The sequence below is a fragment of the Stegostoma tigrinum genome, chromosome 18 (assembly GCF_030684315.1).
Source record: "Stegostoma tigrinum isolate sSteTig4 chromosome 18, sSteTig4.hap1, whole genome shotgun sequence".
Lineage (NCBI taxonomy): Eukaryota > Metazoa > Chordata > Chondrichthyes > Orectolobiformes > Stegostomatidae > Stegostoma > Stegostoma tigrinum.
In genome coordinates this window covers 26,385,214-26,410,715 of record NC_081371.1, presented here as the reverse complement: position 1 = coordinate 26,410,715, position 25,502 = coordinate 26,385,214, and the positions used below count along the sequence as shown (strand labels likewise).

At 41.0% G+C, this 25,502-nt stretch overlaps 1 protein-coding gene across 3 annotated transcripts; it reads right to left on the bottom strand.

The window, feature by feature from the left end:
• Nucleotides 1-1,271: 1,271 nt before the first annotated feature.
• Nucleotides 1,272-15,730, bottom strand: stmp1 (short transmembrane mitochondrial protein 1). Of its 3 annotated transcripts, none has more exons than XM_048549561.2 (3): nucleotides 15,308-15,730; nucleotides 5,104-5,157; nucleotides 1,272-1,772 (listed from the first exon to the last, which is right to left on the bottom strand). In XM_048549561.2, the coding sequence occupies exons 1-3, from the start codon at nucleotides 15,350-15,352 to the stop codon at nucleotides 1,692-1,694; spliced, it is 180 nt and encodes a 59-aa protein (XP_048405518.1). In that variant the 5' UTR covers nucleotides 15,353-15,730; the 3' UTR covers nucleotides 1,272-1,691. The 3 variants fall into 3 exon arrangements, with proteins under 3 accessions (XP_048405518.1, XP_048405519.1, XP_048405521.1); XM_048549562.1 differs by lacking the exon at nucleotides 15,308-15,730 and adding an exon at nucleotides 15,192-15,299; XM_048549564.2 differs by lacking the exon at nucleotides 15,308-15,730 and adding an exon at nucleotides 10,665-10,735.
• Nucleotides 15,731-25,502: the final 9,772 nt, after the last annotated feature.

Sequence of the window (25,502 nt, the reverse complement as noted above, 5' to 3'; positions counted from 1 at the left end):
CCAATACCTCATTTTTAGGTTTGCCTGCTGCTGCTCCTGGAATGTGCTTCTGCATTCTTCACTGAACTAGAGTTGATCCCTGGCTTGATGGTAATAGTTGATTGGTGGATATATGGGGCCATGAGGTTACAGTTTGCTAGAGTACAGTTCCGATGTTAACAGCGCACAGCAGCTCACGGTCCCCACTACTGGGCTGCAACACCTGTTTGAAGTCTGTCCCATTTAGCACAGTGATAATATCACACAGCATGATGGACGGTATTCTCAACATGAACCTTGTCATCACAAGGTTTGTCTGGTGGTCACTCTTACCGAATAGTGTCATCGATAAATGCATCTGCAGCTGGCAGGTCGGTAAGAATAAGGCCAACGATGTGTACACTTCTTGTAAATTCCCTCACCGTATGCCACAGACCGAGTCAAGCAGCTTTGTCCTTGAGGACCCAACCATCTTGGTCAGTAGTGCTGCTGCTGAGGAGCCATTCTTGGTGGTTGGCATTAACCCTTCCCTCCCACCCCTTCCCCCGACAAAGAGTATTTTTTTAACCCTTGTCACCCTTAAAGCTTCCTCTAAGTGAGGTTAATCATGGAGCAGCACTGATTCATTAGCTGAAGGAGGTTGGTACATAGTAATCAGTAGGTGGTTTCCTTGTCCACATGTGACCTGGTGCATGAGACTTCATGATGTCCAGAATCAATGTTAAGGACTTTCAGACTACTCCTCCCTTACTGTGTACCAATATACTAGCTGCCAGTGGAACAGTACATATAGGGTGGTGTCTGGGACACTATCTGCTACCTAGGTATGATTCCATGACAACAACTATTTTAGATTGTTGCTTGACTAGTCTCTGAGACAGCTCTACCAATTTTGGCACTAGCTCCCAGATGTTAATAAGAAGGACTTTACAAGTCAACAGAGCTGTATTTGACGTCGTCACTTTTAGTGCCCAGGATGTTGATAGGTGAACTGATATCATTTCTTTTTTGAGACTGTGTAGCAATTGCTACAAATCGTGTAGCTCGCTAAGCCATTTCAGAAGGCAGTTAAGAGTCTGCTCTGAGCCTGGAGTCATATAGGCCAGTATGGATGAGAATGTCAAATTTCCCTCTCAAGTGGGCATGGGTTTTTCCAACAACCATTTTCATGGTCATCATTAAGATTAATTCAAGATTTCTTAACCAACGATAGAATTTTCTACTTATCTCTCACACAAGTAGCTCATTAAATTTACCTTGTGTAAACAGTAAAGAATGTCAATGCTGAAATACATTGTTACACTGCCAGTGACTCTGTATTTTGAGAGCAGTTTGTTATAATTAATTACAATTTGAATATAAAGAGCAGGATATCAGAGTTAACATAGATTTTATGTTGTCATCAGTGGTGTTTCAGCACAGACCTTCAGTCACAATTTAATTCCACTGACTAAAATTGACATCCCATCAAATATTAAATTGGCTACACAAATACAAGCAGTTTTAAATTTCAACTGGATCAAACATAGTAAAACAATAGATCACCAGTAATATAAATACTGGTGACTCAGAATGAGTGTACTGATGCTTAATTAGTGCTAAATAAATAGTACTTAAATTGGCCCAGTACAGTTTGTTACTTATTGCACCCAGTCCATATAGTGCTTGTGACTGAATGTGTATATCCCAATTTTATCCGAGAGTTGTAAACCTCAGGATCGATCATTTGGTGGCTTTCTTCGGGTTTCTGCATCCTTTCTGAATTCTTCAAACTTCTTAGAGATATTTGGAATCTGAAAACAGAACAATACACTTGGGCATAAACTTTCTTCCATTCTAAAATAAACATAGTTGAAAACCTGGCAAGGAAACCCTAAAAATAACCTTAAATAGTTTAGCCTACAGATTCTGTCTCTAAGGATGTTAAAGATATTGATTTTACAAAGTCATTACCAACGAAAAGGACATATAATATCTCACTGGAATAAAGCATGTCAGCTAATGATATTTGTCGATTTTTACCAATATTTGAATTATGGTAATGAAAATATCTAAATCCAAGATGCAAAATTACTTCAGTTACAAAGTTTCAACTCTAAATCAGTTCTCAAGAACTATCCATGTGCATGCCTGTAACTAACTGTTCATTATACAACTTTTTCTCAGGGAACTGCACTGTGAAGTTCAAGCCCATGGCACAAGAGAAAAAGCTCCAAATTCAAAGTAAATGTTCATGTTGCAGACAAGCAGTGTTACGGATTTCACACAAGTCTCACAATCACATGCTTGAGGTACTCACCACTTTGCCAATCGACTTTAATGCTCTGGGGCAGTTACCACCACAAGGTGATTTCACTGGTACTAAAGCTTTCAGGTCACATTACAGAACAGAGTCCCAAAGATAATACTGCTAACCAAATGCAAGTGCATCCCGCATCCTATTGAGTGGATACAGCATTTATGTCTCTCACTTCAGAACATATAGAATGTCCAGACCATTTGGATTCAAGTATCTATTCATAGAGAATCTCAGTGTCTAAACGGGTGTTGCAGAGAAGGGGAGGTTAAATGAAAGAAAATCCCTGACATTCACTTTAAAAGTAACATGCAACAATTTATTTATTTAATCCTAACAGTGAACGAGTTAACAGAATTACTAACAAACTGAAGTTTTTCCCTTAACTACTAACTACTCCTTAACTGAACTAAATTCTATTGGTATGTTGTTCCAATAACCACAAGTCCCAAAATTAAATTAAAACTTTGTTCTCAAAGTCCACACAGTTTTCTTCTGTTGTTCTCAAGTATTAAACACATTTCTTCTGCTGATCCAGCTGTCAGGGATGATTTTTCAGTGAAATCTTCTGTGCGAACTCTTAGCTAGAAGTGCCATAGCACATTTTACGGTGCTTTCGTAGACAGCTTAGTGATTTCTTGTGACAGCCATATGCTTATTTCTCAGATGGCAGGTCGCTCTCACACCAATTTTCACACACCCTCTCTTTATATACCTTGGATGGCTATCAATTTTCTTACAATAGCATTGGTCTGATGTTGTCAAAGCCATCAGATTTAAATTCAATTGGCTTTCAATCGCTAAGTGTTTGATTTAAATTAAATCGGCTCATTAAAGCTGGTTGCCAAAACATCAAAACAAGCCTAAGGTTTCCCATCACACAGCCAATTGATGTGTGTTTCAATTTCAGAACTGTATATCTTCAGCTACATTCAGACACAGTTTAGAAGATCACTTTACTTGTTAACGGAACCATGCACTCTTCTTCCTTATACTTTTACAAACAAACTCTAGCTTTCTGCCTTCCAATTCATGATCACACGACACAACTTCATAACAGTGGGGCTGCTTTTTGCTGGTCATATCCCAAAACGCCCATACATCTAAGGTGTGCTGATTTTGTCCTCTATCAGTAAGGTATTCAACAAAAATCTACCATGAACAAGTACCTGTGAATGGCCTAAATATTGATGTTAGAGCAATGGGGATAACTTCATAATTTTACTCAATGCCTGCCACTTTAAAACTGGACTACTTTCTGTATATCTCCTTTCCCTGTTTTAAAGTGCACCTTCGTTTTGAGTAGTGGAGGTAAGATCAATTTTCTTTCTTTTCTTTGGACAAGCTGCATCCTGTGGATCAACTGTTCCTTCAGTTAACTAATATTAATTATGAGAAGGTTAGCTACTCTGAAACAAAGACGTCAGTGAATTTGGGAAGCAAGCGGCCCACTCTTAACTTCAAGCAACCAAATCATTTTTCTTAAAATTCATTACCTTCAAAGTGATATTTAAACATTTATTTGAGAAGAACTCTAAATTTTGCATAGAAATTCTAACGAGAAACGTCAATTTCTTAGCCTGGTAGTCCTGTGGATCAAGATTCAGGAGTTACAGGCTATTTAACTACATCAAGGGCATCCATTATAGAAATTTATAAATTTCTCAGCCTGCATATATTACCACTGTAGGACCTGAATCACCTTGTCGTATTAATATTCTTGTCACTGCTTTACTGACTTGTAGCCTATTTGTGAACAAATATAACTTGCACACATTAACAAAATGCCAGGAACCTAAGACCACTATATTATCGTGCAACAAATGAAAATTAGCTTTTAAAAACACTTGAGATTATATATAATCAGTCAAATGGGGTAAACAGGAACAAAAACTGAACTATATTAGACGTACCACTGAGGACAAACTTGCGCATTCATTCTTATACACCTACAATTGTGGGAATAAGAGTTCATTATCACCCATGTATCTCCATTTGTGAGATTAGCATTCAAAGGGTGAAAAGCTCTCCATTCTGAACAGGAACGTTTTTCAAAGGATGAGAGCTGAAAAAAAAATGGGAAAATTGCCATTTATGTCTAAAAGGTGTGGACCATGTTGTTTGATTGCTGTTTAAAAGTAATAAAGTCAAAATGCACCTTTACAGAATGTTTGGAAGAGACTGAGGGGAAACAAGTTCCCCTTGGTTCCATGTTACCTTAAGTTTGCAGTGTATGTCTTTTAATCAATTGTAATTTAATATTAGTATGAATGAAATGCACAGATCAAAAGTAAAAAAAGTGTTTGAATCAAACCACTGTTTACCATAGCCAGGCTGAAATAGTAAAGCTGTATACCAAGTTTAATAGTGAATCATGACCTCAATAAATAATCATATTAAACAGAATTATTATTTATTGCAACTGAGCTCTCATGTTGAATATTGTAACATGAACTAATTAAAAACAAGCACTTGATTGTGCAGTTGCTACAAAGAATATAGATTTTAAAACAAAAAATAGGACAAGAAAACAGTTCACACAAAGAACATTATTTAAAGAGAGTCAAGAGTACATTACAGCACATCAGGCTATCTTCATGCCATCATCTTCAGAAAAGATGGTGAAACGAGAAACCAAAAGGAAATGGAAGTGAAACAAAGCCAGTTACACAACATCTGCTTGAATGATTTCATAAATTTCTAACAGTGGATTAGAATATTATAGAAATATAAGAACCATAACACATTAGTATTCAGCTTTTCAATCAAATATCCTGACTTATGTAAAATTATCCCTGGAATGCAGAAATTCTTTTTCATAAACGTACCTGATAGTTTTGTGCCAGATACATTCCGACTAGATTCCCAAAAGTAAATCCTACCTGAAATAGAAAATATATTAACAAACAAGTTATTAGAACAGATGTTCATAAATAATAGCTTTTATAGGATAGAACATTCTGAGCATGTCTGTGCATATGTATACATGAATAGTTATTGGAGCATGACATTTCACACATCTAGAATTGAAATTAGTTCAGTAAGGCATTTGATAAGGTTCCCCATGGTACGCTCATTCAGAAGGTCAGGAGGAATGGGATACAGGGGAACTTAGCTGTCTGGATACAGAATTGGCTGGCCAACAGAAGACAGCGAGTGGTAGTAGAAGGAAAATATTCTGCCTGGAAGTCAGTGGTGAGTGGGGTTCCACAGGGTTCTGTCCTTGGGCCTCTACCGTTTGTAATTTTTATTAATGACTTGGATGAGAGGATTGAAGGATGGGTCAGCAAGCTTGCAGACGACACGAAGGTTGGAGGTGTTGTTGACAATATAGAGGGCTGTTATAGGCTGCAGCGGGACATTGACAGGATGCAGAGATGGGCTGAGAGGCGGCAGATGGAGTTCAACCTGGATAAATGCGAGGTGATGCATTTTGGAAGGTCAAATTTGAAAGCTGAGTACAGGATCAAGGATAGGATTCTTGGCAGTGTGGAGGAACAGACGGATCTTGGTGTGCAGATACATAGATCCCTTAAAATGGCCACCCAAGTGGACAGGGTTGTTAAGAAAGCATGTGTTTTGGCTTTCATTAACAGGGGGATTGAGTTTAAGAGTCGTGAGATCTTGTTGCAGCTCTATAAAACTTTGGTTAGACCGCACTTGGAATACTGTGTCCAGTTCTGGTCGCCGTATTATAGGAAAGATGTGGATGCTTTGGAGAGGGTTCAGAGGAGGTTTACCAGGATGCTGCCTGGACTGGAGGGCTTATCTTATGAAGACAGGTTGACTGAGCTCGGTCTCTTTTCATTGGAGAAAAGGAGGAGGAGAGGGGACCTAATTGAGGTATACAAGATAATGAGAGGCATAGATAGAGTTGATAGTCTCTGGCTATTTCCCAGGGCAGAAATGGCTAGCACGAGGGGTCATAGTTTTAAGCTGGTTGGTGGAAAGTACAGAGGGGATGTCAGAGGCGGGTTCTTTGCACAGAGAGTTGTGAGAGCATGGAATGCGTTGCCAGCAGCAGTTGTGGAAGCAAGGTCATTGGGGTCATTTAAGAGACTGCTGGACATGCATATGGTCACAGAAATTTGAGGGTGCATACATGAGGATCAATGGTCGGCACAACATTGTGGGCTGAAGGGCCTGTTCTGTGCTGTACTGTTCTATGTTCTATGAAGCTTCCCAAAGTTAAATTTTAACAGTGCTGTGAAAAGACATGTAGGATTATTAAAAAAAAATAAACTCCATTGTTCCTTCTGTAATACCAAGCACTGAAGCTGCCCCAGCCCTAATGACACTACAAGAGTTAAAGTTTTTGAGAAGATTTGTAACTCATAGTTTATGTGGTTGTTTGACTTGCTCAGCGAGATGATAATTTTGTTTGCAGCCATGCTAGCTAACATCAGTGCATCTCCAGTGAAGTGTCAGTGTTCTGTTCCACTTGCTGTTTGTGGTTTTTAGTTTGCAGGGGTGGTGACATCACTTGCAGATTTGTTTCATAGTTGGTCTTAAGTCCTAGTCTCTAGTTGGTATGTGGGGTACAGCTCTACGTCTGTAAATGGAATTCCAGTTTGAGTGCCAGGCCTCCAGGAATTCTCATGCATGTCTTTTCTTAGCTTGTCTGAGGATGACTGCGTTGTCCCAGTCAAATTGGTGTTCCTCTTTGTCCACGTGTATTGAAGTGAGTGACAGTTGGTCATGTCTCTTGATAGCTAGTAGGAGTTTGTGAATCCTGATGGCTATTTTCTTCTGGTGTGCCTTCTGTAATGTTTTTGGCTGTCTTTGCATGGTATCTTGTAAATAACATTGGTTCTGTTAGTTGTGTCGATCACATCCTTTATTCTCATCAGTAGCTGTTAGTTTGTGGGCTAACATGATTCATAGGGGACTAAATAATCTGGTTGTCATTTCAGATATGTCCTTAATGCATGGAAGGGTGACTACTGTCTCTGGACGTGGTGTGTCTTCTTGTTGTGTAGATAGCAACGGACAACGCTTTTTGGGTAACTTGTTTCTAAAAACGCTTCACTGGCTTTGTATAGCTCTGGGGTGCTGCAGCGTGTTGTGGCTCGCTTGAACAGAGTTCTCATGTAGTTCCATTTCCTGGTATCGGGATGATTGCTATTGTAGTTGAGTACCTGATCCGTATGGGTAACCTTCCTGTGTATGCTGGTCTGGAGCTTACCACTGGCCATACATTTGAACATTACATGCAGGAAGGGAAGTCTGTAGTTGTTCTCCTCTTCCCTGGTGAATGTTATGTTGGTGAGGATGTTGTTTAGGAGTAGGTATGTTTCTTCCAGTTTAGAGAGAGTTTGATAATCACAAAAGTGTCATTCGCATAACGGACCCATAATTTTGGTTGGCTGGTGGGAAATGCTGTCCATTCTGGTCTTTGCATTACAGCTTCTGCTATTAATCCTGACATTGATGATCCTATAGGTGTTCTGTTGATTTGTCTGTATATCTTGCCATTGAAGGTGAAGTGGGTTGTGGGGCACAGATCCAGTAGTTTGAGGGGGCAGCTTTGTTGATAGTGTTGTCATCATTGGACGTCTGTATCCCTGATCTGTCTAGTAGCAAGGCTAGTTTTTCTTTAGCTAATGGGGTGTTTATGGAAGTAAATAGTGCAGTCACAAAGGAGACCATTATCTCATCCTCATCTATTCCAGTGTCGTTGAAAACATTCAGGAATTCTTAGGGAGTCTATCATTCCCAACCCATATACCAACCACTAAGAAACAAATCTGGAAATGATGCCACCCATCCCAGAAAACCAAGGCAAACAAACAGCAAGCGTTACAGAACATTTACACTTAAACGGAGGTGCACTAAAGTAGTTACCTAGCATGGTGATGAAATGTTTGTGAATAAACCTATCAGCTCATCGAGCAAGTCAAAAACCATTACAAGAGTTAATCGGCTGTTCTTACTCTGTGTTGTCACAGGGAATACAGAACCGCGGCAGAACTGTTCCACTTAGATTTACAGGGAACCTGCTCATAGAATCTTTTCTTCAGGTAGAAACATTTTGCACCAGCACCAGCCAGAAGAGAAGTGAAGTGATACAAATATTAACCTGAAAAACTGAAAAGAAAAACAGAAAATACTGCAGCCCACTGAAGTTTCAACTGCTCCTTCATTGCCCTCTGTGATATGTAAACGCACAGTAGCTTTTATCTTGACCCAACCTAAACAATCCCACTACTGTAGTCCTTATTTTCATCGTTTCAAGTTCAAGGGCTACAGATATAAACCTGACACATAACTGGCTTAATCTCCTTGGTAACTCAGATATTAAATAATCAGTGACTGCATCTTTACTTGCTTCGGTCCACAAGTCTAGAATGTCCTCTAACAACATCCTTTTGCCTCTATCCCTCACTTTCTTCTTCCAAGAAACCCCTTAGAACCTCTCTCACTATCTAAATTATCGGTTATCTTGACTCAACATCTCTCCATATAATTGACTGTCATATTTTGTCTCATAATGCTCCTGTGGAGTACCTTGGGAAGTTTCGTTATTGAAGGCAGTACAGGAATACAAGCTGCTATTAGTCATCCATGAATAGATATGAACTGTGTGTGTTTGGGATTCATTCTCCTCTGCCAGTAAAAACTATTTGTCCAGGACCACCCTGATCACTGTCTTTGTTTCTGCATTACCAACAGTCTCCACAAGATCTCTTTTTAGGAGGTTAGAGACTATTTTGTCACTATGACAATCTATATTTCGGTATCATCTTTAGTGTACAGCAACATCCCAAAACACATCACAGAAGTCTTATAAAGCAAAATATAACATTGAACAAGATTAAAAGATCACCAGCGGCTTGGTCAAAGAAGGGGCCAAAAACAATTACTATTGTTACCTGATATTTAAAAAGAGGAAGCTATTGCTCATACAGCATTGAATAGTGAATAAGCAATCTGATAACTTAGCAAAAGTGGAGGAGTCAAAAGGCATGATAAATTTAAGACTATGAGCTGTTCTTGTTAATTCTGTCCATCTCTCGGTCACTAAATTAAACATCCTTCTGGGTTTAAGCTATAGGTTAAGCCAATTAAGATCTGAAACATATTCCTTAAATATTGCAGATGTTAAACTAATTGTTTTGTTTTCTTTAAATTGACATAAATATACTTTTGCTGATAAGACCATAAAGGGACCTGAAACAAAGGGAAAATAAAGCAGTTGAGAAACAGGTAAGCATGAACTAATGAATGGTGGAACAAGCTTGAGGGGTATCCATTCCTATATTCGATGCTCTCTCTTAACTAACCAGAGCATCTCCATCAATTATTTATTTTTCCAACCCCATAATTTTCTCAGTATTTCCCCAATGCTTGATATTTCCTGCCATTCTCTTCCTCATCTACACACTGTCACTTGGTGACACTATCTAAAGACAGAGGGCAGCTTCTCTATATTCAATGACATTCAGCTCTATGTCTCTACCACTAGTCTTAAACCCTTTTATCACCATTGTACTGTCTGACTCCTTGTCGAATATCAATTCCGGATTACACTGCAGTTTTCTCTATGAAATACCAGGTAAGCTGAGATCACTTTCTTTGGCTTCTGGCACAAAATTCATATCCTTAGCAATGAGACCACACTCATCTCCAGTTCACCCACCACCAGTGTCCTTGTTGGTCTATGTTGTCTCTTGTTCTTCCAACACACCTAATCTTAATCATCTTCATTTTTAAATCGTTTCAGAGTCTCAGGGCATCATATTGCTTAATTACTTTGTGTCTTACTACTACCTTTTAATACTCTACATTTCACCAACAAAACCTCTCGTATCTCTTTTCTTCTGTTTTGCCACCATTGGTAGCCCATGCCATCAGCGGTTTAACCCTCATGCTGGAATTGTATGCCAAGACCAGGTTTGGAGGGTTTGAGCTGTAGGGAGACGTTCAAAAGACTGAGGCTATTTTCACTGGAGCATTGCAGCCTTAAGGGTGACCTTATAGAGGTTTATAAAATCATGAGGGGCATAGATAGGGTAAGTAGGCAAGGTCTTTTCCCAAGGGGTGGGGAGTCCAATACTAGAGAACATAGGTTTAAGGTGAGAGAAAAGATTTATAAGGACCTAAGAAGCAACATTTTCATGCAGAGGGTAGTGCATGTATGAATGAGCTGCCAGAGGAAGTGGTGGAGGCTGGTATAATAACATTTTAAAGGCATCTGGATGGGTAATTGAATAGGAAGGGTTTACAGCAATATGGGCCAATTGGGACTAGATTTATTTAGGATATCTGGTCAGCAGTGTGTTGGACCGAAGGGGTCTGTTTTCATCCTGTACAGCTCAATGACTCTACATCCCCCCCGAAGTCAGTTTCTTTGACTAAGCTTTCAGTCACATAACTGAATTTCTCTCACTTTTGGTTCATCCATTTCTAGCTGATTCAGTCTCTGAATTCAGGTTGCTTTTCAACATTTTAGGTACTATATAATAATAAGTTGCTGAATCTGCAAAGAGAAAAGGAGATTAGTATTTCAATTATACAGCTTGATAATATAGATCCAAAACGTTGACTTGACTTTTCTCCTTTACAGATGCTGGCAGATCGGCAGTACATTTATAGTTACAAGATTTTTCCCAGTGGTCGATAGCCTTACCGGTGTAATCTTCCTAAATTTGAGCTAAAACTTGGAAAGCTTCTTAAGCAGGAGAATTATTAACAGTAAAGTTAATATTCTACCCATCCCATTCTATAATCCTATAACATTCCACTCTGCATTCCTGCAGTCTAGCCTCCATTTTCTTACCCTCACCATTGGTGACTGGGCTTCAGTTGTCTAGGTGCTAAACTTTGGAATTCCGACACACATCTCTGTATCTGTCCACATTTAGCTCAGGTACTCTTTAAAACTCTTTAATCAAACTTTTAATCAGCTTTTATAATTTCTTCTCCTAAAATAGTAATAGCAGTTTTTAAATGACTAATATGCAGAATAGAGCCAAAATAAACACAGCCTGGCTGGGCCTCAAATGAGTGCTGAGTCACTTTTAATAAGAGTTGAATACAAAGTTGCACTGGAAAATAATTCTTAAACTTTTAAAAACAACTCACATTACAAAAAAACAACATTCTTGTGGTTGTGGTGAACTAACACAACAGAATCTGTATTAATTGTTTATGCACGAACATGATATAGTGCAAAATGACTGTCTCAAGGGCTAATTTATTGCAGTTATTTCATTTTCTGGTCATCTTTAAAGGCTTAGGTTCAGCTGGTTCGCAGGCCACAGGATCCACAGTAACCTTTGTTTTCCAATAAACTAACTGAAAGACATAGTCACCACAGTCTAACAAGACCACAGAACTGCTCTCTCATTAGAGACAGACAACTGCCTGAGGGTCACCATGCCTCGGAAGAGGGGAGATTTTAAGAAGGGCAATACTTCACTCAGTCAGTGCAGGAATTCAATCCAAGCTATTGGAGTCACTCTGCATTGCAAACAAGTTGACCAGCCCCCGGGGCTAACAAACCCTTTCAATACACTCAAACGCTCTCAAAAGCTGTTAATTTACACATCCAATGCGTTGCCAGCCTTTATCCCTACCATCTGCCCATTTATCTATACACATATTGTGTTTACTTCAGTTTTAAATACTCTTTACCCCTTTTCTTGCTGCCCTATTTATGATCTATCCTGTCCTTAACTCTGCTGATAGAATAGAATACAATTTGCTTGGCCATCACCTCAAACCTCAGGAGCTATACAGGAATCAGTCTGCCAGCATTTCTCATTTCCCTGCCTCACTTCTGCAAGCCCACTCCAAACTCACTCTCAAACTAACTCCTTTTGTTTGACCCTGCAATGGGGCTAAACTGTTAAACAACTAACTTCCAAAAATTTATCACGCGTAGCAAGTGTTTCCTAACTTCATTCTTAAAAAGGTTCTGTCTTTAATCATTGCACAACCATCTAGACTTCCAAACCAGCAGAAATAGTTCCTTTCTACTTTATCAGTATCCCGAATATCTTGAAACCTTTGATCATGTCATCCTTTGCCAGCTATACTCCAGGGATTGCAACCCTACTTTATCTGCCTCCAAATTTAACTCTCGGAAGCTAAAGTATCATTCTGGTAAATCTCTCAAAGATCAATATATCTCTTCTTTAATGTGGTGCCCAGAACTGCTCCAGGTATGATCTAACCAGGATAGAGTTTTGGCTAAGATTTGTAGTTTGGGTTGTGGGTGAGGTTGTTGACTTGCTCACTGAGCTGGCTTTTCTCGCTCAGTCCTTTCATCACCATGATAGGTGACATCATGAGTGGAGCCTCCAATGAAGCGATGTTATTCTACTCCGCTTGGAATTTATACAAATCTGGTCCATTATGGTGAGTAGCAACATTTCCGATTTTGATCTGTATGGCTTTGTATATGGGGTCCAATTCTATATGTTTGTTGATTACATTACGGGTGGAGAACCATGCCTGCAGGAATGCCTGTGCGTATCTACGTTTGGCTTGAGCTACTATGGTTACCTTGTCCCAATTAAACTGATGGCCTTCATTGTCTGAGTGTACCGATATTAAGGAATACAGAATATAGAAATATATAGAATTGGACTCCATTATACAAACCCGTATAGGTCAAAACTGGAAATTACACTACTCACTGCAATGGGCCAGACAGTATAAATTCTAAGCGGAGTAGAATAATATCGCTTCATCAGAGGCGCCACTAATGATGGCAGCTAGCATGGTGAAAAAACATCTGAACGAGAACAAGCCAGTTCGGCGAGCAAGTCAACAACCTCAGGACTTTTTACAGCTGAAGTATGGTTTCTACCACCTGGCATTGCAAGTCTCTAGGCATAAAGGTTAGTATTCATCATTGAGATTATTTTGTGCACGTATTTGTGAAATTTCAGTGATACTTGGTACCTTTATGGCAAATATCTTTGGCCCTCCACTGTTTTGAGCATTTCATCTTCGTCCTGTTCTATCCATTTCCTTCTTCACTTAATACCCAGCTATGCCGTTTATAACGTTGCCTATTTTTGTGTCATTGGCATATTTGGATATATGACACTCACTCATCTAAGACATTAATAAATACAACAAATATTTGCGGTCCAAATGTGGATCTTTTCAGGCTATTCAGAGTCACATCCCACTAATTATAGGACCTGCCCATTATCTCCTTTATCTGTCTCATGAGGCCTAGCCAATTTCCTAACACGTCAAAAAATTTGCCTTCAGTTCATTGAGTTTGAATTTTAGGTAAAGTGAAGCACTTTATTAAAAGTCTTCTACAAGTCCAGAGCAGCCATACATGTTCCTCTTGTCCTTTACTTTAGTCACCAGCTTTAAAAGAAAATTAGGTTCACGCTGGCAACAGTCCATAAAGCACAAAGCTGCTCAGAATGAACTTCTACGAACACTATTGTATCTCTCTCCAGACATTCTTTGCAAAGGCACATTTCAGCATGAGACGGGCCAGTCTCTACCATAGCAGATTACCAGCGATGACCATATCCCATGAGTGAATTAAAAAAAGGTGCAGAAAATAATCTAAATGACAAATACTTACAATCACCACCTCATTGACTTACAGTCAAAGGCATTTTTCTGCATCAACTCCTGCCTGCCTGCCCCACCCACCCTCCATGAAATGAGCAGGGGGTCTAGCAGATTTGGGAAGATCAAGAATCCATAATGGCTGAAGGTCAGGGAATGGCAGAAGGCATGAAATGGAAGGTTACCAGCAATCAGATTATTGGGTTAGAAGAGTTCTAATGATAATTTATGATCTGAAACGTAAACTCTCTATCCAGCAACATTACCAAATTTGCTGTCTTTTGCCTGCATTTTCAGTTTTCATTTTTTTTAACATTTTAAATCATTCATCAGATTTATTTCAGTTTTCTCCATTTAAGTTGGTAGCACTAATGCCTGTTTCAGGAAGTCACATGTCAAACACTCATGCACAAAATTCTAGACTAACATTTCAGAGAAACACTTCGGGAGCTGTAGATAGTCAAAGATGCCGTCTTTCAGAAATCAAGTCTCTGGATATAATCATACCACCCACACTCTTTTGAAGAAGCACCAGGAGGATATATTTGGTATTATGGTCAAATCTATCCATCAACAAACATCAATCGTCCAATGCAAAATACCGTCAACACTTCAGTATTGCAGCCTGGCACATTGCAAAGTCCTGGGCCATGGACCAAGACGCACACTGAAGCTAGGGACTGCTTCTCAAAAGGGACAATTAAGAAAGATCATCATAAGACCCTTTTATCATAGTACACAAATGGGCTATAATCACATAAAACTCAAGTTGTATTTCTGGCATGTAATTTATATTGTATATAGTAACTGTAATTGCAAATGTAGTAACAACTGAAAGAAATTGATATTTTATACAATGTCAACTTTGAACGATCAAGCCATATACATTACAAATAAAGAATATTTTGGTTAAAAGTAATAAATCCACTTTAGGCTGCAGGAAGAAACAAGTAAGTTGTGTGTGAATTATGCCAGAATACAGATCTACTCCAAAACCTGAGATGCCAGAATAATTGACATAGACATGAAGCAACAAACGGATAAAATTTAGTATCCCATTCAAAGACAATGCCTAGAAGAAATGCTTCTAATTCCCTGAAACCAAGTGAATCACACAGACACATGATCCTAACAGAAGTTCCTACCTATATCAATTACGAACACAGGCTGAGGAAGAACCATATAGAACTAGCAGCCTGCATGAACAGGGAGAAGAGAGCAGCTAACGCCCATCATTAGGAACCAGCCAATCTTGCGGAAAACTCCGGCGAAAGCTAGCGGAGGCCACAGCCCAAGGCCAGCGCCGACACTCACTCAGAGCGGCTTCAGTCAGGAAAGTCATACTTCCCGTTTCCACTTACTCACTCACCAGGAACTGGAACATCGTGTTCTCTACACTGGCCTCAATACCTGCACCCACTCCCACCGCAAGACCCTCACGCCCGATCCCGGACAGAACGCAGCAGTGCGCAGGCGCGCCCTCACCCCACACCCGGCGGGGTCGCAGCGGCGCCATCTTGTGAAGGTCATAGCTTCTGTTCAGTAGATCCCTGTCCGGACAATTGGAGCAGTAGCAGACTGTCACGGAGATAGTAGGAACTGTAGATGCTGGAGAATCTGAAATAACAAGGTGTAGAGCTGGATTAACACAGCAGGCCAAGCAGCATGAGAAGAGCGGGAAAGTTGACGCTTCGGGCCTAGACCCTTCTTCAGAGACGGGGGAGGAGAGGGAGATTCTGAAATAAATAGGGAGAGAGGGGGAGGTGGATAGAAGATGGATAGAGGAGAAGATAGGTGGAGAGGAGACAGACAGGTCAAAGAGGCGGGGATGGAGCCACTAAAGGTGAGTGTAGGTGGGGAGGTAGGGAGGAGATAGGTCAGTCCAAGGAGGCAGGATGAGGTTAGTAGGTAGGAGATGGGCGTGGGGCTTGATGTGGGAGGAGGGGACAGGTTAGGGAGGTGGGGACAAGCTGGCCTGGTTTTGGGATGCAGTAGGGGGAGGGGAGATTTTGAAGCTTGTGAAGTCCACATTGATACCATTGGGCTGCAGGGTTCCCAAGCGGAATGAGTTACTGTTCCTGCAACTTTCAGGTGGCATCGTTGTGGGACTGCAGGAGGCCCAGGATCGACATGTCGTCTGAGGAATGGGAGGGGGAGTTGAAATGGTTCGCAACTAGGCGGTGCAGTTGTTTAGTGCGAACCAAGCGTAGGTGTTCTGCAAAGCGGTCCCCAAGCTTCCGCTTGGTTTCCCCAATGTAGAGAAGGCCACAACGGGAACAGCGGATGCAGTATACCATATTAGCAGATGTGCAGGTGAACCGCTAGTGGATGTGGAAAGTCTTGGGGCCTGGGATGGGGGTGAGGCGTGGATGTGTAGGGGCAGATGTTGCACTTCCTGGGGTTGCAGGAAAAAGTGCCAGGTGTGATGAGGCTGGAGGGGAGTGTGGAGCAGACAAGGGAGTCACGGAGACAGCGGTCCCTACGGAAGGCAGACAAGGTTGGGGAGGGAAAAATGCCTTCGGTGGTTGGATTGGATTGCAAATGGCAGAGGTGTCAGATGATGATGCATTGGATCCGGAGGTTGGTGGGGTGGTACGTGAGGACGAGGGGGTTCTGTTTTGGTTGTTATTGCGGGGAGTGGGTGTGAGGGATAAGTTGTGGAAGACACGGTCGAGGGCGTTCTCGACCACTGACGGGGGGGTCCTTGAAAAACAAGCACATCTGAGATGTACAGGGGTGGACTGCCTCATCCTGGGAGCAGATGTGGCGGAGGCAAAGGAATTGGAAATAGGAGATGGCATTTCTGCAGGAAGGTGGGTGGAGGAGGTGTATTCTAGGTAGCTGTGGGAGTAGGTGGGCTTGAAATGGATATCGGTTTCTAGTTGGTTGCCAGAGATGGAAACAGAAAGGTCCAGGAAGGAGAGAGAGGTATTAGAGATGGTCCAGGTGGACTGAAGTTTGGGGTGGAAGGTGTTGGTGAAGTGGATGAACTGTTTGAGCTCCTCGTGGGAGCACTCAACTTCATTTTCTCCCCCTTGGTCCAGGAACTCCCTGTGTCCGTGACACCACCCACGCCCTCTGCCTCCTCCAGAACTTCCAATTCCCCGGTCCCCAATACCTCATCTTTACCATGGACATCCAGTCCCTATACACCTGCATTCCCCATACAGGTGGCCTAAAGGCCCTCCGCTTCTTCCTGTCCCACAGGCCCGACCAATCCTCCTCCATTGATACCCTCAACAAATTCTCTTTCTATTCTGCCCACTTCCTACAAAGGGGGTGGCCATGGGTACCCGCATGGGGCCAAGCTATGCCTGCCTCTTTGTAGGTTAGTTCTCTTGAGACTAAGACAACGTAACCCTCCTGAAGACAGTGACAAGATTGTCCGTGGTTTGTGTGTCTGTGTCTCTCTGTCTGTGAGTACAGCTTGCGCTGTGTCTAGAAAATTGGATTTGTGTTTTATTGGCTTTTCCAGCTTTGCCAGACAGGTTGTTTTTTTCATCATGCAAATTGTTGCTTTTTCTTCATTCTCTTATGGGTTGTGCGCTTCACTGGTAAGGTCACACATGGGCACAGTCATACAGACAAGTGTATACATGCCTGATATTGACACAGAGGTATACACCATGTCATACATATTGCAAATCACATGCAGAGCCTAGCAGAAACATAGATTTAACAAATACACACAAAACACCCATATATACACATTGAAGGCATTGAGAATCATGCTCATGTTCCCACCCTACCCTGGGTGTTTCGGCGCTAGTGGCAACCCCTTTGGTCTTCTGACTTGCTTGCTTTAGCTCCCGTGTCTCTTTACATGCTGAATGACAATATGGTGTATTAGAGATACTAGCCTCACACCCTGCATTTTGGATTTGTTATATGCCAAACATATTTTTAGAAAATTCATGGCTGAAGTGGAAGTATTGATTGACAGGAATTAAAATTACAGTACAATTATGTTTGGACAGAACATGTTCTTGAAATTTTATGGTCTGTTTTGTAGTTAATTACAATTCTTAACCAGTTGCACCTTAATAGAACAAAGTTTTTTTTGCTGTTATTACTCCGAGAGGGACATTAAGTAATATTTATGACCAAATGTGATTTCATTTTATACTACATGTAGAGGCCTGACTACAATGGAGATAGAACATAGAACATTACAGTGCAGTACAGGCCCTTCAGCCCTCGATGTTGTGCCGACCTGTGGCAGTGTTGGTGTAAAATAGTTTCTGTTTGCTGTCACACCTAGTGACGTGTTTAAATAGACTCAGTTGTTAGACCCAAACTGCATTGAATTCACTGCCTTACTCAGTCATGTCAATTCACAGTCTTTCTTGTCTTTTGCTCTGAAGATGGATTGGGATTGACAATGACGGCAAATTAAAGGAACCCAAGTGAGACACAACCGAAGTTACTGTATAGTTCAGCATGTTTGGAGGCAGCGTGAGAATTCAGTGCAGATGGGAAGAGTTGCCTTTTACTTGACTTTTTTGGCTCCTAGTTTGTAGAGTTTTTTTTCAAACTGAACATAAATCAAATTAAGAACTGAGTGTTACAGACCAGGCCAAACCTCCTCAAACTATTTTCAGAAGATAGTCGAGATCTTAACTTTTTTCTTTTTTAAACAAGTGTAAGGTGTTGCATTCCAGATGCAATTCAATTGGTCAGACTATTTGATGTTAAGTAAAACACACTTTATTCATAAACTATGTTAAAATATAAGTCCCACCTATTCTGTTTGTATTCTGGAAGTAGAAACCCCAGCTTTTATCTGTAACTGAGAAAGGAAAAAGAAAACAGCTTCCACACACTGCTTCAAAATCTGAGCAACTGCTGGTATGGACACAGTAAAACTAAAACATCCTGGTTCTGTGGGAGATGGCCCTGAGAGTCTGATTCTTTGATACAGGCTAGGCTAGGATATGGAGGCTCATGTCCCACACATTCAAGCTGCTTCTGTTGTTCCTACTTTGAAAAAAAAATGAAGCCTCACAGCTATGGGTTTTTGATGTTCACCACCGCAGACTTAAAATTACTCTTCAAAATAAAACCCAGGACAAAATACACCGTGTAAAGCCATAGTATTGTCACACCTCCCCCCTTAAAAAAATCATCAGCATACAAAGTTGACTTCACTTTTAAAACCAAGTACTACGCTATTAGTACACAATACATTTACATTATATTGGCTGTCAGCATGCAAACATTCCCTTCAAATTTCCACTTCAGTATGTTTATTCCTGCCAGTGAACAGGTGGATAAGGGTAAAGCGGTTGATGTGGTATATATGGATTTCAGTAAAGTGTTTGATAAGGTTCCCCACGGTAGGCAATTGCAGAAAATACGGAGGCATGGGATTGAGGGTGATTTAGCGGTTTGGATCAGAAATTGGCCAGCTGTAAGAAGACAGAGGGTGGTGGTTGATGGGAAATGTTCATCCTGGAGTTCAGTTACTAGTGGTGTACCACAAGGATCTGTTTTGGGGCCACTGCTGTTTGTCATTTTTATAAGTGACCTGGATGAGGGCGTAGAAGGATGGGTTAGTAAATTTACAGATGACGCTAAAGTGCAGAAGGATGTTACAGGTTATAGGACATAGATAAGCTGCAGAGCTGGGCTCAGAGGTGGCAAATGAAATGTAATGCGGAAAAGTGTGAGGTGATTCTCTTTGGAAGGAGTAACAGAAATACAGAGTACCGGGCTAATTGTAAGATTCTTGGTAGTGTGGATGAGCAGAGAGATCTTAGTGTTCATGTGCGTAGATCCCTGAAAGTTGCCACCCAGGTTGATAGGGTTGACCCTTAGGTTTTATTGGTAATAGGATTGAGTTTCGAGGCCATGAGGTCATGTTGCAGCTGTACACAACTCTGGTGCGGCCGCACTTGGAGTATTGCATACAGGTCTGGTCGCCGCATTATAAGAAGGATGTGGAAGCATTGGAAAGGGTGCAGAGGAGATTTACGAGGATGTTGCCTGGTATGGAGGGAAAGTCTTATGACGAAAGGCTGAGGAACTTGAGGCTGATTTTGTTACAGAGAAGAAAGTTAAGAGGCGACTTAATAGAGACATACCAGATGATCAGAGGATTGGATCGGGTGGACAGTGAGAGACTTTTTCCTCGGATGGTGATGGCTAGCATGAGGGGACATAGCTTTAAATTGGGGTGATAGATAATGGACAGATGTCAGAGGTAGGTTCTTTACTCAGAGTAAGGGCATGGAATGCCCTGCCTGCAACAGTAGTAGACTTGCCAACTTTAAGGGCATTTAGGTGGTCATTGGATAAACATATGGATGATAATGGAATAGTGTAGATTAGATGGGCTTCAGATTGATCTCACAGGTCGGCGCAACATCGAGGGCCGAAGGGCCTGCACTGCGCTGTAATGTTCTATGCTCTATGCTCTAATCCCTCTTCTGTATCTACAATGGCCCTAAACCCCACTCTTCCTCCGTTAAATTGATGACTGTATTGGCGCTGCCTCGTGCTCCCAAGAGGAGCTCGACAGTTCATCCACTTCACCAAATCCTTCCACCCCAACCTTAATTTCGCCTGGACCACCTCTAATACATCTCTCTCCTTCCTGGACCTACCTGTCTCCATCTCTGGCAACCACCTAGAAACCGATATTCATTTCAAGCCCGCCAATTCCCACAGCTACCTCGAATCCATCTGCTCCCACCCATCTTCCTGCAAAAATGCTATCCCCTGTTCTGTATTCCTTTGCCTCCACCACATCTGCTCCCAGGATGAGGCATTCCACTTCTGTACATCTCAGACGTCCTCGTTTTTCAAGGACTGCAACTTCCACCCCTCAGTGGTCGAGAACGCCTTCAACTGTGTCTCCCACGTTTACTGCAACTCATCCCTCACATCCTCCTCCCCACAATAACAACTAAAACAGAAACCCGCTCATCTTCACGTACCACACCACCAACCTCCAGATCCAACGCATCATCCTCCAACAATTCCACCATCTGCAATCCGACCCCACCACCAATGACGTTTTTCCCTCCCCACCCTCATCTGCCTTCCAGAGGGACGACTCTCTCTGGCACTCCTTTGACTGCTCCACAGTCCCCTTCAGCCCCACCTCACCCGGCACTTTTCCCTGCAACCACAGGAAGAGCTACACCTGCCCCTGCACCTCCCCCCTCACCCTCATCCCAGGCCTCAAGATGATTTTCCGCATCAAGCAGATGTTCACCTGCACATCTACTAATGTGGTATACTGCATCCGCTATACCTATTGTGGTTTCCTCTACATCGGGGAAACCAAGCGGAGGCTTGGGGACCGCTTTGCAGAACACCTACACTCGGTTCACACTAAATAACTGCATCTCCCAGTCACGAACCATTTCAACAGCCCCTCCCATTCCTCAGACGACATGTCCATCCTGAGTCTCCTACAGTGCCACAACGATGCCACCCGAAGGTTGCAGGAACAGTAACTCACATTCAGCTTGGAAACCCTGCAGCCCAATGGTATCAATGTGGACTTCACAAGCTTCAAAATCTCCCCTCCCCCTACACATCCCAAAACCAGGTCAGCTTGTCCCTACCTCCCTAGCCTGTCCTTTCTCCCACCTATCCCCTCCTCCCACCCCCATCTCCTACCTACCTACCCCATCCCACTCCCTTGAACTGTTCATCCTCCCTGGACTGACCTATCGCCTCCCTAACTCCCCACCTACACTCACCTTTACTGGCTCCATCCCTGCTTCTTTGACCTGGCTGTCTCCTCTCCACCTATCTTCTCCTCTATCCATCTTCTATCCTCCCCTTCTCTATTTATTTCAGAACCCCCTTCTCCTCCCCCATTTCTGAAGAAGGGTCTAGGCCCAAAACGTCAGCCTTCCTGCTCCTCTGATGCTGTTTGGCCTGCTGTGTTCATCCAGCTCTACACCTTGTTATCTCAGTAGCTGACTGTCAATGGAATGGAAACACTTTCCTTCATGTTATTAGTTAGGAAACCATTGACTTTTATAAGATCTTGGTGGTGGTTTGATCAAAGGACATATAAGGCCTAAGCTACATTCTTAGCAGTACTCCCACAAACAGTACAGACTGACAGTTAAAATGAACAATTATATTAATTTTCCTGTGGTTTGTTTTCACTTGACTTATTTGAAACAGTATCCAGCATATTCATTTTTAATTGATTTCAAGAAGTTGCAGTAAAGATATCCAAGAATGATCATAAAATCACAAAACTAATACAACACAGAAGGCCATTCAGCCTGTTCTGTCCAGGAACATTTCACTTCGTGTCGTTCTCTTGCCTCTTCCCCATAACCATGTACTTTGTTCCTTCCCTCATACACATCTAATTTAGTTTTGAATGATTGTACCATGTTCCGAGGCACTGCCTTGATCATTTGCTGCATGAAAAATATTTATCCTTGTATCATCTTTGTCTTTTGTCAATTGTTTTAAACCTGTGCCCTCTTATTCTTAGCACTTCCAAGAAATTACAGGGATGAGAGACTTCAATCAATGAACGGTTATTGTTATTAGTCACAGAAGTGTACAGCCTAGCAATTAGCAAACTTCAAAAGACAGGTTTGCAAAAAGGTCTATTAAAAATATTGATATTTCACAAGCTTCTTGCAAGATCATAAGTAGGGCTACATTTTATTTAGGAATGCTTAGGAGATTCGTTCTCAGCTTGCTGAATCTGTATTGCATCATGGATTGTAGCATCTATATTTACATCGCACAACATAGTAACTGTATTTGTTTACTATGCAGAACGCAGAAGAGGAGGATAGACAGAACATAGCTTAAGGAAAATAGAAGAGAAATGGACAGGTCATGTATTGTGTTCTAACATGTGTCCCTTAAGTCTTCATACCAACCCAAACCAGCCTTCAAAATTACTGTTAAACAACATTTATTATTACATTTTTCATGTTGGTTAGGCTTCGTAGCAACTGCTTTGGGATGTACAGGGTCTAAATGCTTTGTCATACATTCATACATGACTTGGCGTCACAGTGACAGGCTCATCTGATCATTAATTCATATCTCTGCAGGATATAATCAAGGGATTCAAAAACACAGTGAAAGAAGAAACTTATGAATAGGTTTTTGAAGGCCAGGCTGTTTGTCATAGGAGGAAGAAACTGAATAGGGATTTGCAGGGTTTGAAAGCATTCTCCAGGCTTCATATTTAAGCATTTTAATAGACTTAAGCTGGAAGGATTGTGCATACCTTGATTTTGCATATAAAAACAAAGGGTCAATGAAAAGGACTTTTTTTTTAAACAAGGCATTTCTTAGTTGTCATGTCTTTTGATAGTTGCTTGTTTAGTCAAGACACCTTGCCTCAATTTATGACTGTCAGTATCTGCTTTGGATGTTAGTTGGAGTCAGTTGTCACCAGCCAGCTGAACGATGGTGCTTCCCAGTCATTTTCTCTTTCTGGAAGGATGTCCAGTGTGATACGTGGAGTCTTGGTACAGCTGCTCTCATCTGAGAAACCTCTGAAAGATTTGGTTGATTTTTCACAAACACTGTATCATATAAAGGTTCCAGTGACAACTGCATGCATTTAGTGACATTTGTCTTTGTGCACCACCAGAACATAAGGTTGACAGCCGTATGAATATCTCAAAGCCCATCCTTTTTGCCTCAGAACTAATTGACCAAAAAATATTTCTTTAAAGTGAATCTCTGCAAAAAGAAATACATTTTTGTTTCAGAGATAGTGGGAACTGCTGATGCTGGAGAATCTGAGATAACAAGGTGCAGAGCTGAATGAACACAGCAGACCAAGCAGCATTAGAGGAGCAGGAAAGTTTACGTTTCGGGTCCGAACCCTTCTTCAGTTTCTTCTTCAGAAAGAGGTGTGTTCAAAATCAGAAAGTCAGGGTTGGATAAATTAATCATTAACTAATTTGTAAGTAAGGAATGAGATTTTGACTTTGGACCATAGACGTAACAGCCTAGCATCTAACCAGTTCCAAATAATAATGGTCCGGTTACTGTTATTTAGATACTAAGTAGTTCTCTTGGCATTTTGAAATATTTATTAAATTTACACTTCATATGTTTTGTGTTATATAATGTCTTTGTAACAATGTGGTTAGTTAGGAAGACTAAGCTGGAAAGTTTAAGAAATTATTTTAGTCTCTGTGCAAAGATTTTCCCTTCTGGTCCGAAGCAGCAAGCTGTTAATTGAAATAATTACTTCTCAATGAATTTATCTGCTATCCCTTTTGCTTTATGGCTAAACTTGTTGTTCAATTACAATAAATTTCCGTCACAAAGTAGGTAGTATTAATAGCAGCTTAATCATTTTAACATTATTTGTCATTCCCCATATCTGGTTGACCTGGGTGCATTTACAGTCAACTATATGTATAGGACTGGAGTTGTAATCATATGTAGATTGAAAGTGTTGACTCCCTGCCATGAAGAACATTATTGAATGTATAGCAGTACAAAGAGAAGGGATTTATAAACTAACAAAAATAATGCTAACACAGTGCTGGAGTCTTTGGGCTTCAGAGATGTCAATCAAAATTGAATATTTCTCAGAAACCAGCCTCAATTAGCAATTCTACAAACTACAAATACCAACCAGGTAAACATAACCTTCGAGACTGAATGCACAACGAGTAGGATTTTTAAAAAAGATCTTTGTAAAGCATTTTTAGATGTAATAAATGCTGAATTTTGTAAATCTGACAATAAGAGGTGAAATAAGATACAAACGAATTTTTGCTAACATGCCAATCCGTGTCATATTATATTTGAAGAAAAAGCAATTCATGATTTTATACCTTATGTGTTTTAAGAGTTTCTCTTTTGATATACATACTAGTGTAGCTGGCATGTCTGTTTCTGTTACACTAATTAAAACAATAACTTGATCTAGTTGTTCAAACATTCACAACCTTTGAATTTTTATGTTGATAATGTTTGATTACTTCAGCTTTATTAGGTATAGATGCAAAATACAATGCAATATATCCTAAATTATCACTAAAACATGGCGAGAGATTATCAAATTTCCATCCATGGCGTTATTTTACCTTGTCTCAGGCTATACAACAGTGGAGTCTAGATCCCATTTTCAACAACTTGAAATGTAGGTGACTGTCCACAATACCAGAATCAACATGTCCCAATAGTCACATCAGCGTGTGACCAGTTCTTTTGCCACTGAGTCCAAAGGTTGTATACTCAAGTTTCATTTCAGGGCTTGAGTATAAAAATCAAGGCTGTGGGAGTGTTGCACTATCTGAAGTGAAGTCTTTCAAATGAGCAGTTAAACTGAGGCCCTTTTTGGGGCCAGATATAAAAGAGATTCTGCCTGATATTTAACGCTTATCAATGGTACAAAAAGATATTATCACATTGTCCCTTGTTGTGTGCAGTTTGGCTTCACATTTCCTTCATTCCAACTTTTCTTAATTGCAGCAGTGAATACATCGGTGCTTTGTACTACATCCTTAAGTTGTGAAAGTACTGAATAAGTGTAGCATTTTTAACATTGTGAACATTGGCAATATCAATACTCCAATCAAAGAAATAGTAACCTGCAATAATTATTTAAAAGAACACTTCAAACTAAGTCTGTCCATCTTTAGCAAGAGGTGGGCAATATGTGACCTTCCCAAGATGGCGCATATCTGGTTCCACCAGTCTGATGCCATGTCCG